At 41.9% G+C, this 18,891-nt stretch overlaps 1 protein-coding gene across 2 annotated transcripts in view; it reads left to right on the top strand.

Annotated features, from left to right (window-relative positions):
- FZD6 (frizzled class receptor 6) overlaps window positions 1–17,383 on the top strand; it is an 81,320-nt gene extending 63,937 nt beyond the window's left edge. For both annotated transcript variants that reach the window (XM_033933931.1, XM_033933933.1), the window contains exons 4-6: window positions 6,949–7,097; window positions 8,384–8,815; window positions 16,498–17,383. In XM_033933931.1, coding sequence (XP_033789822.1) covers window positions 6,949–7,097; window positions 8,384–8,815; window positions 16,498–16,651 — 735 coding nt within the window. In that variant the 3' untranslated portion in view covers window positions 16,652–17,383. The remainder of the gene's footprint in view (window positions 1–6,948; window positions 7,098–8,383; window positions 8,816–16,497) is intronic.
- The last annotated feature ends 1,508 nt before the right edge of the window (window positions 17,384–18,891 follow it).

Below are 18,891 nucleotides of genomic sequence, written 5' to 3'. Positions count from 1 at the left end.
TAGTGTGCCAGAGTTAAAAAAGTTTGAGAGACGCTGCTCTATACCATTTGAAAGAGGGCAAATATCTAATTATTCACTTCTAGAATTGGATACTTCTTAAATTTAATAAAAAATTATGGAACAAGTGTCAAACCTTAAGAAAGGCAGTCATATTGAGCATTGGAAAATAACAATAATTAACTAATGCAAATAGTACACATGTAGGGCTCCTTTTACTGAGCTGCGATAGCAGTTTTACCGTGCGCTTAGCTTGCGCAGAATTGCCGCACATGCTAGATGCTAACACCAGCATTGAGCTGGCGTTAGTTCTAGTCGTGTAGCGCGGCAATTCTGCACGCGCTAAAAACTCTATTGCAGCTTAGTAAAAGGAGCCCTTAATTTTCCCCACCACCAAATTTCCCCGTCCCGCTCCACCCGACTACTTTTTCATGCCACCCGGCTGGAAAAAATTTCTGGGGAGAACACTGTTTTAGGGCGTCTAGTTTCTACTCTTCCCAGAGTTCTTGACCAAGAAACCTTACATGTTATAGCCATGTTATAGCTCCTTCACCTTAATCCCCACTCCTTAATACAGCGTGGTTTCTTTCACCAAGCAAGTAAATGCTTCCTCCCTCTTGGCTGCAGTACCTACGGGCACTGAAGCATCTAGAAAACCTTCAACTCAGCGCTGTTACCGCTTCAGATGGACAAGATTTTCTTCCGGGTGTACTTTACATTCCATGGAACCCGTCACCTGTCCACTACCATCTACCTTCTCTAACTCTAGTCTAAAAACCAATTCTGTTCAAGTACATCTCAGTGCGTTTCATTCCCCTTGGACAACAAACTTCTTTCTGTTCACCTCTTGATAGCCTGTTTCATGAAAGGTCTATTCTCCATGAAATCCTCTACCTGTTGCTTGGGATCTTAATGTCATACCATCTGCTCTCATGAAGCCTCCCTTTTGAGCTGCTTACATCTTGCTCTCTCAAACTTCTCACTTGGAATGTCGTTTTCCTCATAACCTTCACCTCTGCATGCCATGTGAGTGAACTTTAAGCTCTTGTATCGGATTCACCTATACAAGGTTCTACTACAACAGAGTAGTGCTTCAAACTCATCCAAAATTCCTATTTAGTGTTGTCTCAGAATTCCACCTCAACAAGTCCATAGTCTGTCTGTTTTCTTTCCAAAACTGCATATACATCCTGGACAGATAGTTCATCACACCTTGGACTGTAAGCGTGTTCTGGCATACTACCTGGATTAGACTAAACCTCAAAGAGCAGTGGTTTTTAAATTTGTCCTGGGGGACCTTTCCAGCCAGTTGGGTTTTCAAGATATCCCTAATGAATATGCATGAGGCAGATTTGCATATAATTGAGGTGACAGACATGCAGATTTCTCTCATGCATATTCATTACAGCCATTATGAAAACCTGACTGGCTGGGGGTTCCCCAGCACAGGTTTAAGAACCACTATCAAGCAGGAGTAATGAATTCATGTTTGAATACTCTTATTTCTCCATCCCTTACTTATTATCAATTTCGGAAAGATCTTAAAACTTATTTATTTAAACAATACAAAATTTAATCGATTTTAAAATTATCATGATAAGTGGATTTTTATTATTTTATGGAATAACTTTCATAGTTTCTTACCTATTTTAGTATAAATAATTTGTATTGTGTATATATTACTCTGAATAAGTTAGGGTTGCATTTTGTTAGTTAGTATCTTTTTTGAACTGTATTACTTTCTTTTATAAGACACTGTTATTTGGTTCTAGTAACATAGTAACATAGTAGATGACGGCAGATAAAGACCCGAATGGTCCATCCAGTCTGCCCAACCTGATTCAATTTAAATTTTTTTTTTTTTTTTTTTTTTTTTTCTTCTTAGCTATTTCTGGGCGAGAATCCAAAGCTTTACCCGGTACTGTGCTTGAGTTCCAACTGCCAAAATCTCTGTTAAGACTTACTCCAGCCCATCTACACCCTCCCAGCCATTGAAGCCCTCCCCAGCCCATCCTCCACCAAACGGCCATATACAGACACAGACCGTGCAAGTCTGCCCAGTAACTGGCCCTAGTTCAATATTTAATATTATTTTCTGATTCTAAATCTTCTGTGTTCATCCCCACGCTTCTTTGAACTCAGTCACAGTTTTACCCTCCACCACCTCTCTCGGGAGCGCATTCCAGGCATCCACCACCCTCTCCGTAAAGTAGAATTTCCTAACATTGCCCCTGAATCTACCACCCCTCAACCTCAAATTATGTCCTCTGTTTTTACCATTTTCCTTTCTCTGGAAAAGATTTTGTTCTACGTTAATACCCTTTAAGTATTTGAACGTCTGAATCATTATCTCCCCTGTCTCTCCTTTCCTCTAGGGTATACATATTCAGGTCTTCCAGTCTCTCCTCATACGTCTTCTGGGCGCAAGCCTCCTATCATTTTCGTCGCCCTCACTCTGGACCGCCTCAAGTCTTCTTATGTCTTTCGCCAGATACGGTCTCCAAAACTGAACACTAATACTCCAAGTGGGGGCACTCACCAATGACCTGTACAGGGGCATCAACACCTTCTTCCTTCTACTGACTACGCCTCTCTTTTATACAGCCCAGAATCCTTCTGGCAGCAGCCACTGCCTTATCACACTGTTTTTTCGCCTTTAGATCTTCGGACACTATCACCCCAAGGTCCCTCTCTCCGTCCGTGCATATCAGCTTCTCTCCTCCCAGCATATACGGTTCCTTCCTATTATTAATCCCCAATGCATTACTCTGCATTTCTTTGCATTGAATTTTAGTTGCCAGGCATTAGACCATTCCTCTAACTTTTGCAGATCCTTTTTCATATTTTCCACTCCCTCTTCGTGTCTACTCTGTTTACACAATTTTGGTATCATCTGCAAAAAGGCACACTTTTCCTTCTAGCCCTTCAGCAATGTCACTTACATACATATTGAACAGGGATTGGCCCCAGCACCGAACCCTGAGGGATCTCCACTAGTCACCTTTCCTTCCTTCGAGCGACCTTCCATTACCACCACCCTCTGGCGGTCTGTCCGATAGCCAGTTTCTGACCCAGTTCACCACTTTGGGTCCTAACTTCAGCCCTTCAAGTTTGTTCAACAGCCTCCTATGAGGAACTGTATCAAAGGCTTTGCTGAAATCCAAGTAATTACATCTAGCATATGTCCCTTGATCCAGCTCTCTGGTCACCCAATCAAAAAATTCAATCAGATTCGTTTGGCACGATTTACCTTTTGTAAAGCCATGGTTGCCTCGGATCCTGTAACCCATTAGATTCAAGGAAATACACTATCCTTTCTTTCAGCAACACTTCCATTATTTTTCCAACAACTGAAGTGAGGCTCACCGGCCTGTAGTTTCCTGCTTCAATCCCTGTGACCACTTTATGAATAGGGACCACATCCGCTCTCCTCCAATCCCCAGGAATCACTCCCGTCTCCAGAGATTTGTTGAACAAGTCTTTAATAGGACTCGCCAGAACCTCTCTGAGTTCCCTTAGTATCCTGGGATGGATCCCGTCTGGTCCCATCGCTTTGTCCACCTTCAGTTTTTCAAGTTGCTCATAAACACCCTCCTCCGTGAACGGCGCAGAATCTACTCCATTTTCTCGTGTAACTTTGCCGGACATCTCGGTCCTTCTCCAGGATTTTCTTCTGTGAACACAGAACAGAAGTATTTGTTTAGCACATTTGCTTTCTCCTCATCACTCTCCACATATTTGTTCCCAGCATCTTTTAGCCTAGCAATTCCATTTTTTATCTTCCTCCTTTCACTAATATATCTGAAAAAATTTTTATCTCCCTTTTTTACATTTTTAGCCATTTGTTCTTCCGCCTGTGCCTTCGCTAAACGTATCTCTCTCTTGGCTTCTTTCAGTTTTCACCCTGTAGTCCTTTCTGCTCTCCTCTTCTTGGGTTTTTTTATATTCATGAACGCCAACTCTTTCGCCTTTATTTTCTCAGCCACTAGGTTGGAGAACCATATCGGCTTCCTTTTTCCTCTTGTTTTTATTGATTTTCTTCACATAAAGGTCCGTAGCCATTTTTATCGCTCCTTTCAGCTTAGGACCACTGTCTTTCCACTTCTCTTATGTCCTCCCATCCTAACAGCTCTTTCTTCAGGGTACTTTCCCATTGCATTAAAGTCCGTACGTTTGAAATCTAGGACTTTAAGTATCGTGCGGCCCGCCTCTCCACTTTAGCCGTTATATCAAACCAAACCGTTTGATGATCGCTACTACCCAGGTGAACACCCACTCGAACATTAGAGATACTCTCTCCATTTGTGTGGGACCAGATCCAAATCGCTTTTTCCCTTGTGGGTTCCGTCACCATTTGTCTGAGCAGAGGCCTCTTGAAAGGCATCCACAATCTCCCTACTTCTTTTCCGATTCCGCAGTCGGAACATTCCAGTCCGCATCCGGCAGGTTGAAATCTCCCAACAGCAGAACCTCCTCTTTCCTTCCAAACTTTTGGATATCCACAATCAGATCCTTATCAATTTGCTGCGATTGAGTCGGAGGTCTGTAGACTACACCCACGTAGATAGAAGTTCCATCTTTCTTTTTCAGAGCAATCCATATCGCTTCTTCCTCTCCCCAGGTCCCTTGCATTTCGGTCGCTTGGATATTGATCTTTACATAGAGAGCTACTCCTCCACCTTTATGACCATCTCTGTCCTTCCTAAAAAGATTATATCCCGGTATGTTTGCATCCCATCCATGTGATTCACTGAACCATGTCCTGTGATAGCAACAATATCTAGATCTGCCTCTAATATCAGGGCTTGCAGATCATGAACTTTGTTGCTTAGACTGCGAGCATTTGTGGTCATCGCTTTCCAGCTATTTTCAGCGATAATCTCCTTTTTTGTATGGATTTTTGTGTCGTTTCACTTTCCGTTGCAATACTAAGAAATGAGTTGCTGATATTGCTTTTGTTGCAGCCTTTACTACTATCACATCTTTTCTTTTGCCGGGGTGGTCTCTACATACACCACCCCCACCTTCTAGTTTAAATGCCTAGAAAAATATATGTCTAAATTTCTCTGCAAGGTTTCTTTTTCCTGCTGTAGTAATATGTAGCCCATCAGTGCAATATAGCTTCTTGTCTTCCATGTATTTCCCCATCCTCCTAATGTACCTGAAGCCTTCTTGATGACACCAGGCTCTGAGCCATCTATTAAGTCCTCTGTGTTTTTTCATTCTTTGCTCTCCTTTTCCATATGCAGGCAGTATTTCAGAAAAAGCTAAGTCTTTACAAAAGGTTTCACCGCCCTCACCAAGCTCCCGAAAAGCTTTCTGTGCTGCAAGTGTGGAGTTGTTGGCCAGGTCATTTGTTCCCAGATGGATAACAACATCAGTGTTAAAATCCTTAGTTTCTTCCTTAATTATAGTCAGTATTTGCCTGTATTTTAATTACTTGTAGTAATTACTATTGCTTAAACTGCCAAGAACTGATGGTTTGGCGGTATATAAAAATAAACTATTATTATTATTATCACAGAGGATCTTCACAACTCTTTGTGGCATTTGACTCTAACAGACTTGGAGTTTCTGTTACCAAGAGAACTACAGTGGTACCTTGGATTACGAGCATAAACCGTTCCAGGAGCATGCTCGTAATCCAAAATGCTCGTTTATCAAAGCGAGTTTCCCCATAGAAAATAATGGAAACTCGCTTTGATATGTTCCCCCCCCCCCCGATAACCGGCATCGCTCCCCCCCCCCTGAGAATCTCGGCGAGAGGGAGAATTAGAAGTCCTTGAGCATGCGCAGATGCATGCTCAAGGCAGGCAGGCAGAAGCCGGAAGATCTTCTAGGCTCACGATCTATGCCTGTGCTAGACGGGGGTTGGGGTGGGGGTTAAGTTGTGCAGGCGGGGGGCGGGGGGGGGGGGCGAGGGGGCCTTTGCGAGCGGGGGGGAGCGATGCCAGTTATCGGGGGGTGCTCGCAAATCGAGTCAACACTCGATTTGCGAGTCAAAAGTTTGCTGAGTGTTTTGCTCATCTTGCAAAACACTCGCAAACCGGGTTACTCGCAAACCGAGGTTTGACTGTATCTTCACTTGCCTAGTGAACTGTATCTCCTTCATGTATACTCAGGAAGGCTGTGTAATAGCTGTTATCTTCATCTAGAGTTGTGATCCTGGCAGCTTGGGAATCCCACTTGTGAGAATATTACGCCTGCTTATGCTATGAGAAAGCAGGTTTTCTATGAGGACAGCAGGCATATATTCCCACAACCTTTCCACCTCCCTTAGTTGACTTGTAGCTTTGTTACTGAACTGATGGTCCTGTAAGCCGTCTGGTGGGAAGGCAAAGGCACTTACACAGTATGGGCACTGCCTATAGATTTAAAGTGACAGTGCACTTGGTAGTGTCTGTACTGGGTTCCATGGATAACGTTGGCCACATTTGAGAATATATGTAATGGGGGGGGGGGGGGGGGGGGGGGGGGGGGGGGGGGGGGGGGGGGAGTCCTCAGAGAAACACCTGTATAGGTAAGTATCTTTGTTGTCCTCCATTTCTTTTCCAGTCTTCTACATAATTGTTTCTGAGTCTAAAAGTGTTATCATCATAACCAAGGGTTACTTTTTCCTCTTCAGGTTTTCAGCTTAATTGCGGCTATGTCATCTAATGCACTGATTCTAATTTGGTTTTCAATAATCCAAAAAGCTAAAAATCATTTTCAAATTTAAATTGAATTTCTAATACTTAAAACATTAGTGAACCATTAATAAGTCAGAAAATGATAGTAAAAGGTATATATGCATGTTTTAAATAAAAATAAACAAGCACACAATGTCTCCATGAGATCAAAACTGTCAAGAAAAATTCCAGAGGTGTCTTAATATTTGTGCTGTACAGTATGTATATGCCTGTCTAGATAGATTTTTCAGATTTTTGAAATGTACTATATTTTATTTTTAAGGTTAAAGCATTGGCAAGACCTGAATTGTCCTTGTTTCTGATCAAATACTTGATGACACTAATTGTTGGCATCTCAGCTGTCTTCTGGGTGGGAAGTAGAAAGACTTGCTCTGAATGGGTCAACTTCTTCAACAGGAATCACAAAAGAGAGTAAGAATTTTCTGTTGTCGGTGGGAAGTAGAGGAAGAAGATGAAATACAATTATTTATTGGCTATTTTGTTTTGGGAAACTATCAGTTCTTTAATGATGGCATGGGCACAAAAATATATATCTTTTTTTCACAGATGTAAACTTTTGCAGAGAGAATACTGCTGAGCTTTTTTGGAATATAATCCTTCTAGTTAATGCAGTAGTTCACAGCAACAGTAAGATTATGAATGCATGGCCACTTAAGATATCAAAAACAAAAGGAAATTGCAGTCAGGAATTTTATTAATCTAATCTAATTCTTAGGTTTGTATACCGCATCATCTCCACGTTCGTAGAGCTCGACGCAGTTTACAGTAGGAGAAATAGGAAGGAACTACAACAGAGGGTTAGAGGTAGAAGTGTGAAGAAAATTTAGAGGACTTGGAGATGCCAAGAATAAGAAGTTTCCTTGATTTCCTAAGTTGGGAGGGAGACTTACATTTTTTGAGAAAAGCCAGGTTTTCAGATGTTTATGGAAAACTTGGAGAGAGCTCAAGTTCCGAAGAGGGGAGGTAAGGTTGTTCCAGAGCTCAGTGATTTTGAAGTGGAAGGAGGTCCCAGCTTTCCTGTGTGGGAAATGCCTTTTTAGCGAGGGGAAGGGATAGTTTTTAATTTGTGGGAGGATCTGGTGGTATTAGGGTTTGAGGAATTCCAAGAAGAGGGATAAAGGGAGGAGGATACCATATAGGATTTTGAAAGTTAAACAGGTGCATTATAGTGGACCCTGGCGATTATCGGAAGCAGTGGAGCTTGGCCAGGAGCGGGAAGACATGGTCAAATTTACTTTTAGCGAAGATGAGCTTGGCCGCAGCATTCTGAATCTGTTGGAATCTGTGGAGGTTTTTCTTAGTTAATTAAAAGACAAGTGTTGTATTCCAAATAATGGTTCTTTTTGAAAAACACCGGGACCCAACACGGTCCGTATTTTGAAGAAATGCTCCTTCCTCGGGGGTCCTAGCTGCGAATCGTACCAGGTGTAAAGTAGAACCAAATGGAAAATAGAAACCAGCGTTTCCTACCGTGTCGGGTCCCGGTGTTTTTCAAAAAAGAACCATTATTTGAAATACAACACTTGTTGTCTTTTAATAAAATTCCTGACTTCAGTACATCATCTCTGCAGTTTCCTTTTTGTTTTTGATACTTTTTTCCACTGCAGAATTGTTGGATCCGTTTTTTTTTGTTGTTAGCCACTTAAGGTTTCGTTACCTTCAATGCTGAGCACCGTCACTGTGTTTGTGTTTTACAGCCCAATCAGAGAGAGCAGAAGAGTACTTCAGGAATCGTGTGAATTCTTTTTGAAGCATAATTCTCAAGTAAAACATAAGAAACGCTACAAATCTAGCTCACACAAATTGAAGGTAATCTCCAAGTCAATGGGGACAAGTACAGGTATGAAGGCAAATCATGGAATTTCAGCAGTGTCAATTACCAATCATGACATTTTAAGCCAAGAGGCATGTGCAGAAACAAAAAATACCCAAGAAATATCAATAAAAGACGACACGAAAGGGCTTGAAACATGCACCCAAAAAGTAAATGATGACAGAGAAGAACATTCATCACAAGCACCATCTGGTTGTGAGATGCCCACACTACAGATGGAAAAGAAAAGTGAGACTGGTAATAGTAAGAAGTTAAGCAGCTTATCTGGAAGCGTGCAACCTATGAATGAAGCAAGGTGAGGCACTGTATTATTGTATTCAAATTTAAAAGAAAAATTATATTTTTGAGTGGGCTATAATTCATAATGCATAGTTTGTATGCTTTGTCTAACAAGATGCTATTTTTGAAGCAGAAACACTGGAAAGATGCATAAATGAATGAACAAAGGTGTCTTATGTTCTTTGGCATTTTGAAGAGGCAGGCTTGCTGTCCAGAGGGAGTAGGCATCCCTCCGGCTGATCTTAAATAAGGCAAGGGGGGGATGGGGGGCAGGGGGCTGTTGCTTGGCGGGAGGGAATGGGCATCCCTCCTGCTGCTGAAGAGGGGTTTCGGTGCGGTGTTGCTTGGCGGCAGTGTTTCCTGAAAATTCTATTCTGGTATAATATGCTGATGATTTAATGCTCAATATAATACAACTGGGTAATTGAATAAATTGAATATTGTTCCAAAGGAAATGTAGCACAAACAGCAAAAAAGGAACAATAATAGTTATTAATACAGTTTCAAAAATGGCGTTTAGAATCCAAAAGTAGAGTAAAATAACTCAGCATAGGGAAAAACCCTTTTATAAACTTTCATAGAATCAATTATTGCACCATCTTGTTAGAATAAATGATTTTTAAATAACTTCATAATTCATAAGTAATTCTTAAATTTCCATAATGTGAAAATAAAGTCCAAAGTCCAAAGTTTTGTGAAAAGCTCATATAAGTAAACAGATTTAGTTTCAATGTCTCTGCAGCGGTGACCCAGCGGGGTTCTGACGCGTTTTGCCGTCCTGGCTTCCTCAGAGAACCCGCTAATGCTGTGTGTGACCTTAAAAAATAAATCCTCCTTTAATAAGAAACAACAAGAAAGATACATAGTAACATTTTACAAAGAGAACTTTTAACAAAGAAAACTTTTAACCAAACACTCACAGACTTGTCAGTTGGGTACCTAATTCAAAAGGGAAAAGAAACTTCCTCGTGTTCTATGACATGAATGCTCTGCTGAGCACCCTGTACTTATGAAGTGTGAGGCTGTCTATCATCTGTGAAGAAACGCCCACCATTCTACTTCACGGTTTAACCCAGCAGGGGTGACTGTCTTCCAATGGTAAATCCATCTCTGCTCTCTTTTCCACAACCAAGCTTGGACATTTCCTCCTCTCTTTAGCTGAGCCACTTCTAGTACTATGAACCTTATGGTACCATCAAGAAAGCCTATAAAAGAGCTCTATATGCACACAGAACTTACCTCCTTCAGCAAACTCAATCTCCTGCAGAAGCCCGCATGGTGTGCACACTTCCTCACTCATACAAAGCGTTTAGGATTAAAAAAATCATCAAATCTCATTGGCATATCCTCCAGGTTCATAAAAGTCTCGCCCAACCCCCTATGTTTGCTTTTTCTAGAGGCAGAAATCTACGTGACCATCTCACCACTTCCCAATATATTAGTCACCACACTAGCACTCCCCAACATCTTAAAGGCCATTTTATGTGTGGACACTGCACTATTTGCTCCCATGCGTTAGTTACAACATACATCAATCACCCTATTTTGCCTAAAAAGCATATCCTCCAACAACATACAAACTGCAATACACAGAAAGTGGTGTATATGATTATATGCCCATGTAATTTACTTTACATTGGCCACACCACTAGAAGTATCAAAGTTCGGATTACGGAACATTTGAGCAAAATTAGGAGGAACGATTTAAAGGCTCCATTAGTGCAGCATTGGCACACTGCTTCACATCAGCTTTCTGATCTTCAGTTCATAGTACTAGAAGTGGCTCAGCTAAAGAGAGGAGGAAATGTCCAAGCTTGGTTGTGGAAAAGAGAGCAGAGATGGATTTACCATTGGAAGACAGTCACCCCTGCTGGGTTAAACCGTGAAGTAGAATGGTGGGCGTTTCTTCACAGATGATAGACAGCCTCACACTTCATAAGTACAGGGTGCTCAGCAGAGCATTCATGTCATAGAACACGAGGAAGTTTCTTTTCCCTTTTGAATTAGGTACCCAACTGACAAGTCTGTGAGTGTTTGGTTAAAAGTTTTCTTTGTTAAAAGTTCTCTTTGTAAAATGTTACTATGTATCTTTCTTGTTGTTTCTTATTAAAGGAGGATTTATTTTTTAAGGTCACACACAGCATTAGCGGGTTCTCTGAGGAAGCCAGGACGGCGAAACGCGTCAGAACCCCGCTGGGTCACCGCTGCAGAGACATTGAAACTAAATCTGTTTACTTATATGAGCTTTTCACAAAACTTTGGACTTTATTTTCACATTATGGAAATTTAAGAATTACAGTACTTATGAATTATGAAGTTATTTAAAAATCATTTATTCTAACAAGATGGTGCAATGATTGATCCTATGAAAATTTATAAAAGGGTTTTTCCCTATGCTGAGTTATTTTACTCTACTTTTGGATTCTAAACGCCATTTTTGAAACTGTATTAATAACTATTATTGTTCCTTTTTTGCTGTTTGTGGATGATTTAATGCTGCCTTTATTGACATTCATTCATATAAGGTTGAATCTTACATTAATCAACCTTCCCTGAAGTGGCATAGCCAGACCTGACATTTTGGGCGGGCACTATCTTAAACTTGATCAGACAACTATATTTAAAATGTTGGTGTTTCCTTTAAGTATATATGCAGCTTATGTTGAAGCAGGACAACTGTTGGGCAGAGTATTTACTTAGCGATCCATCATATATATATATGATGGGGGGAGGGAAAGGAAGATAAAAGGTAGAAAAAAATATTTTTTGTTGTTGCTTTAGAATAAAGTAGTATTGTAGCTGTATTGATAAACATTTATAAATAGAAAATGGAAATAAGGTAATTTTTAATTGGACTAATTGTATTACATTTTTTTACTAACTTTTGGAGACCAAAACCCCTTCTTCAGGCAGTGGTGTACCAAGGGGAGGGGGGAGCAAAGCAGGGTGGGGGGGGAGTCTGCTCTGGGTGCAGCTCCTATGGGGTGCTCCTCCAATCCCTTTTTATATTGGGAGGGTTTAAAAAAAATGATCGGCCCTGGGTGTCACATGCCCTAGGTACGCCACTGCTGGAATGAATGGTATATGGCTTTGGGTTGGGAAAAGGAAGGCTGCACATAACCTAGTGCAGTATTCTTCAACCTTTTTACACCTATGGATCGGCAGAAATAAAATAATTTTTTTGTGAACCGGCAACCTACTGAGATTGAAATTTAAAAAACCATCCCCGTAACCATCCCCGTAGCTCGGTCCCCGCACCGTCCCCTTGAACTCAGTCCCCACCTCCATCCCGTGCACAGGGAGTGGGGAAAGAGAGAGAGAGAGATCCATGGTGCATCTCTCCTACTCCCAGGTCTGGGTCAGCCACATGCAGCATGCAAAAGCCACTGTGCACTGTCCCGGCAAACAAGTACAGCTGACGCTGAAGATAAGAAGCAGCCAAGCCAGAAGGAAGACGGTGTCAAACTTGCTTGGTTGAGGTAACTGCCTGGAGGGGACCGCTTGCAGAGGACACACGCTTGCAGGGGACACAAATTATTCACTAACCAGTAGGAAATTTTTGCGGACCGACACCGGTCCACAGACCAGCGGTTGAAGAACACTGACCTAGTGTATCCCATTCTATTCCAGTTCTGCACACATCTTATGTATGGGATTAGTTTCAAGCTCCTATCCTATCATCAAGTATGTGGTGTACATATAAACCACATCAGGAAACATCAGCCTTTGGAAAAGGACTTGGGAGTACCTAGCTGCTGGGTTTTAGCTTGTCACCTTATGGGGTTCATTTTCAAAAGAGAAAGACATCCAAAAGTAGCATAAAGGGGCAAATGGATGTTTTTTCTTGCCAAATTCTGCCCAACAGCTGTCCTGCTTCAACATAAACTGCATATATACTTAAAGGAAACACCAACATTTTAAATATAGTTGTCTGGTCAAGTTTAAGATAGACTTATGTAAGGTATTATCACTTGGTATAATGGAAAACATCTCAACACATAACAGTATCCTGCAAAATAGTTATAATAATGGCACATATCCTTAAAATTTTGTTTTATAAATGCTTGATTAAGCTGTATTCATTAGCAGGTAAATACACCAGCATTAAATATAAAAACTTTTTTTTAATTAAAACCATCTTGGGCACTGTAGAGCTCTCCCCACATAGAAACCCACCCATAAACATAAAACTTTTTTTTTTTTTTAATTAAAACCATTCACCCCACCCAGAAACCAAACAATACTGAATATAAAATTGTTATGGTGTGATGTTTTCTATTCAGCCTTTATCTATGCAGTTCAAGGTCAGATTACACTATAAGAGGTTGGGTCAGTTACCCAGAAGTTACAATGGACAATTTGACATGGACATTCAATAGAATTGCTAGTACAGGTAAATCAGTACAGGTGTTAATACAGTTAGGTCATAGTTATTACAAATACATAGTTACAAGTTCAAGTAGGTCATCGTTGTCTCATCATTATTACATTGTACTTGCATTACATTGTACTTGTACTTGCATTACATTGTACATTGTACCGCGTAACCATAAGTTCAACGCGATTTACAAAAGATTACTAACAATAGTCACAATGCATGGAATAAGATGAGCTAAATAGTCAGATATTTAGAAAAAAAGATAAGTCTTCAATTGCATTCTAAAATGTTTGTAAGAATAAGCTGTAAGCAGGAATGTTCAAAATTCTTTATCATGAAGAGCTGCTTAGGACGCTAGTGTGTAGTTTAAAAATTTCTTGCTTTTGCAGCCCTGAACAGAAGGAAAGTTAAACAAGGAATGAGTTTTTCTACTGTGTCTTTATTACAAGCAAGCATAGACTGCACCTCTCTGGTAAAATTAGCACTCATCGCTTTAAAGTACCCTCTTGTGAAAATCTGAAGAGCAGCCACTTGTTCATCCATACATATTACCTTCTCAAGATCAAACTGCTCTTGGTCAGAGAGTCCTCCAACATTTTTTTTTGTAATAGCTTCAATTTTCTATCCATCCTAGAATAGTTCACAGGTTGTGGCTACTAGAGAATGACACGGGGAAAAAATTTGTCCCCGTCACCGCCCCGTCCCTGCGACCACCATCCCTGTCACCGCCCCGTTCCCGCAACCACTGTGCCCACCCCGTCCCCGCGACTACTGTCCACTCCTTCCTAGTGTGAGGGAGCAAGCGCGATCATGGATCGCGCGGTCCAGGAGCCCCCTCCCGCCCGATCGCCGCGTCCTGCCATCTCCCTCCCTCCACTTTATCTTAGGTGCCTGCTGAGTCTGACTTTAATTCTTCTCCCAGCCGCATGCTTTCAATAAGCCACATGCGCAGCTGCTTGAGCTGTTGAATCGTCTCCTCTGACCCAACTTCCTGTTTCCGATTGCGTTGGAGGAGGAGATTCAACAATTCAAGCAGCCGCACACGCGCGGCTTATTTAAAGCATGCAACTGGGAGAAGAATTAAAGTCGGACTCGGCAGGCACCTAAGCCATCCTATAGATCCGGAGGCGGAGCAGGGCTTGATAGGCAGATGAAGCTGCTCATATGTCAAGAGAAGGAACAGTGCCCAACAGGGACGAAAGCCAAACTGTAGGTCCAGAGATGGAGCAGTAGCAGACAGGCAGCAAAGCCACTCTGTACATCAATGACGGAGCAGTGCCATACCAGCAGCCCAAGTTGCTGTGCACCTAAGGTGAGGTGGAGGGAGGGAGATGGCAGGATGTAGGATGCGGCGATCGGGTGGGGATGCTGGACTGCACAATCCGTGCTGGCTTCACTGCGGAGACAAGACCATTCACCGCTCCACGGGGCGGTGAATGGCCTTGTTCCCATCCCCGCAGCGACCACTAAATTTTCTCTCTCCGTTTCGGCGGGTTACCTGCGGGTAACAACCACCGTGTCATTCTCTAGTGGCTACCTCTAATTACAGAATCCTTAGCTACTGTATATTCTGTTTATTGATTGAGAAAGTGCTTACCTATAACCGAGGTTCTCAGAGAGCAGGATAAATCTGCTATACCGTCTCCCCCTCCTTTACAAGCATGAAGCGAGCTGCATACAAGAAAGAGGTACTTGATGTAGTAGCAGCAGCAGCTTGGAAATTTCATTTATAAATGTTATATTTTGCCTAAACAGCAAGCCAGTCCACATGCTCAGGAAACCTTTACTGTTTTTCTGAGTTCTGGGACACTGATCCATCTTGGCGCCATCAGTGTCACCCACTTTAGATGGCTGTTATCCTATTCTCCGAGGAGAGCCCCATTACAAGTAGGCAACTGTGCTTTATTTTTTTAATAACTGAATGTGCCAAAAAAACTTTACTATGTCTGTGACAAATTAACTTTTGTTTAATGTTTAAAGTACTTCAACACAATTTAAATTCTTTCATCTGCTGGTAGTTAGTAAGAGAATGACATTAAATGATCCTTTAGTTTTCTTTTAATATAGCCAGCTCTGAAATTAGTTCACACCAATGTAATGTCATAGGGAAAAGAATTGCAACCTAAAGATTTCATCTTTAAGAGAATAAAAATATTGCTATCTCCCAGAGTATCTGTATGTCTTTAGAAAGTTACATAAACTCTCTTTACACCTTTTTTTTTTTTTTTGGACCAGCTGCTGCTCAGACTAGAGCAACGTTTTTCAGTCAGTGTGCTGTGGCTAGTCCGCAGGTGTGCCGTGTGAGCTGAGGGTCATGTATTACTGTATTTTCATGTAGATAACGCGCACCTGTGTAAAACGCGCACACGGGTATAGCGTGCGGGAAACCGACATATATGGAAAAAAAATTTTATATACCGCGCACACCCGTATACCGTGCATGCTGCCCCGACTCTCCCGTCGCTGCCCGACTCTCCTTTCGCCCGCCCCGACTCTCCTCTGGCCACCCCGACTCTCCTTTCTCCCGCCCCGACTCTGCTCTCCCCCTTGAAGTCCTGTCCCCACCCTGAAAGCCTGATGCCCCCCCCCTACGTCCGATTCACCCCCCCCCCCCCGCAGGACCGCTGCATGTGCATGTGAGGAGGGGGGTTGCAGAGAGATGAAGGAAGATGCCTGGCTAGAGAGGGGACAGAAAAGAGAGATGCTGAACTATTTGTGAGAGAGGTAAAATGCTGGACCATTTGTGGGAGTGGGGGGAAAGAAGATAAAATGCTGGAACATGTGTGGGGGTGGAGGACCTTGACAATTTTAGTCCTGTGTAAATATGCCATGAAATGAAAAAGGTTGAAAATCTCTGGACTAGAGTAACATAATCAACTTCATTACAACATGTAAGACCCCATTCCAGTGATCTTTACAAATGAAACAAAAAAATGTTGGGTCAGGCCCAAATACAGCCAGCTTCCAATCTGGCTGCAATGTAAAAAAGGAAGCAATTTGTCACAATTCAGAAAATTCCTGATCAGTGGCATGAACCAGCAGAAAATCATCACTGCCCTCATCCCTTTCCCGATACACAAAATTCCTCTCCAGACATCAATATCTACAATAGAAGCAGGCATATGTAGCAGACCAAGCCTGCTCCTGCCATGTCTGCTCAGGCTAAAGCCAGAAACCAAAAATATTTGCCCACAGTTAGTCACTGCACTGCTTTAGCAAGTTCAAAAGGGCATGGAAAAGTATAAAAGCAAAGACTGCCTCCAATGAATTCTGTAGCTAACCTATATATATATATATTTTTTTTCTTTATCTAATTTCAGAGTTCTACTTGCTGGAGAATTTAGTGAAACATCTTCGGTACATGCCAGCAGTTCTCGACCCAGCAGCAGCAAGGGAGCTATAATGATGCCAAGCAACTCCACTCCTGATGCTGGAAAAGATCAGTCTACAGGAACAACACTTCCAAGTGCCTGAATGAGTACATGAATGGTTTTAGCTTTAAAACTACTGTCTAAACACACACACACACATACTCACTCTTCTGTTACCATTATTAAAAAGGCTGAAGCAGACAGTGTCCAGGGAGCACATAGGGCAAATTTGATATTTGTTGTCCCTTGCACTAGCTCCTGTTGCTTCATTTGTTTAAGGGGGACCCATTAGGACAATGAAATGGATATGCTTAGTCCTTGTGATACTGTAGTAATTTTCAGTCCCTTCAATCTGCCCCCTGGTTGCTCTACATGATGAGAAAAAAAGGAGCAAAGATTTTACTGTTTCATTTTTACTGCACCCATGGATTGACATAATGGAGCTTATGCTTCCTATGTGTGGAAAGGGGGATGCTGCGCAGGGGCTAGACTAGAGATGACTCGCAGAACAAGCAAATTTAGAATTGAACAAGTCCCAGCAAGCTATGCTGATGACATAATAACAGGTAATATGAATAGGGGTTCCCTGAAGTGTGGAGATGATGGAAACATAGAAACATGACAGCAGTTAAAGGTCAAATGGCCCATCTAGTCTGCCCATCTGCTACATTCATTATTTCCTCAGTTCTCTAAGAGTTCCCACTTGCCTGCCCCATGCTTTCTTGAATTGAGAGAGTCTTTGTTTCCACCATCTCTTCTGGGAGACTAAGCCATTCTATACATCTACCACCCTTTCTGTAAAAAGGTTCTTTAGATAACTCCTGAGCCTTTATCCCATGCCTTCTCATTCTGGAGTTTCATTTCAATTGAAAAAGACTCGTCTCATGCGTATTTATGCCATGTAGATATTTAAAAGTCTCTTATATCTTCTCTCTCCTGCCTTTCCTCCAAACTATAAATATTGAGATCTTTGAGTCTGTCCCCGTATGTTTTATGACGTAGACCACTGACCATTTTAGTAGCCTTCCTCTGGACCAACAATCCTGTGAGGTGTGGTCTCCAGAATTGTACACAGTATTCTAAACGAGGTCTCACCACAGTCTTATACAGGGGCATCAATAACTCCTTTTTTTTATTGACCATTCCTCTCCCTTTGCACCCAAGCTTCCTTTGAGCTTTTGCCGTTGCCTTTCCAACCTGTTTGACCACTTTAAGATTATCACATGCTATCACACTTAAGACCCGCTCCTCTTCTGTGCACAAAAGTTCTTCATCCCTTAAACTGTACTGTTCCCTCGGTTTTTTGCAGCCCAAATACATGACCTTGCATGTCTTAGCATTAAATCTTAGCTGCCAAATTTCACACCATCCCTCAAGCTTCACTAGGTCCTTCCTCATGTTATCCACACCATCAGGGTGTCTGTTGCAGATTTTGGTATCATCCACAAAGAGGCAAATTCTTACCTGACAGCCCTTCAGCAATATTGATTACAAAAATGTTAAAAAGAACAGGCCCAAGAACCAAACTGTGAGACAAACCACTGGTAACATCCCTTTACGTAAAGCAATCTCCATTGACCACTACCCTCTGTCGCCTTCCACTCAACCAGTTCCTGACCCATCACTTTGGGGCCTATCTCGAGAGCACTTAGTTTATTTATTAGACACCTGTGTAGAACACTGTCAAAGGCTTTGATAAAATCTAAATACAACACATCTAGTGCACTCCCTCTAACCAGGTCTCTGGTCATCCAGTCAAGGAAGTTGTTCAAATTTATCTGAAAAGACCTGCCTCTAGTGAATCCATATTTCCTTGGGTCTTGCAATTCATTGGATTCCAGAGACTTCACTATTCTCTATTTTAAAAGAGTTTCCATTAATTTACTTACCACAGAAGTCAGACTTAGACCTGTAGTTCCCTACTAGAGAATGAACTGGGACAAATTTTTCCCCCTCCCGGCAAGTTCTTTTCCTATCCCTGCCCCATTCCTGCAAGATCTGTCCTCATCTGCACAAATCTCAAGCCTTTTAAAATCACAAATGTTTGAAGCTTGTGCAGTTAAGGCAGAGCGTAAAGGATTGGGACAGGGACAGCGATATAACTCGCAGGGATGGGGAAATTGAGTTCCTTCCTGTGCAAATTTGTCCCTGTGTCATTCTCTAGTTCCTACTTCTTCCTTACTTCCACTTTCATTTTATTTGGTCTGATTCCCGGGTTTATATCTCCCAAGAGCCTCTTATCTTAAATCGGCTATCTCGTTCTTTTTCCTTGGTAAGAACCGAAGCCTTTTCTGAAATACCGCCTGCCTTTGGAAAGGGTGAAGAAAGGCTACAAAATATAGA

Source organism: Geotrypetes seraphini, chromosome 2 (genome assembly GCF_902459505.1).
Source record: "Geotrypetes seraphini chromosome 2, aGeoSer1.1, whole genome shotgun sequence".
Lineage (NCBI taxonomy): Eukaryota > Metazoa > Chordata > Amphibia > Gymnophiona > Dermophiidae > Geotrypetes > Geotrypetes seraphini.
The sequence above is the reverse complement of the archived record's forward strand: the minus strand, read 5'-3'. Positions and strand labels throughout refer to the sequence as shown.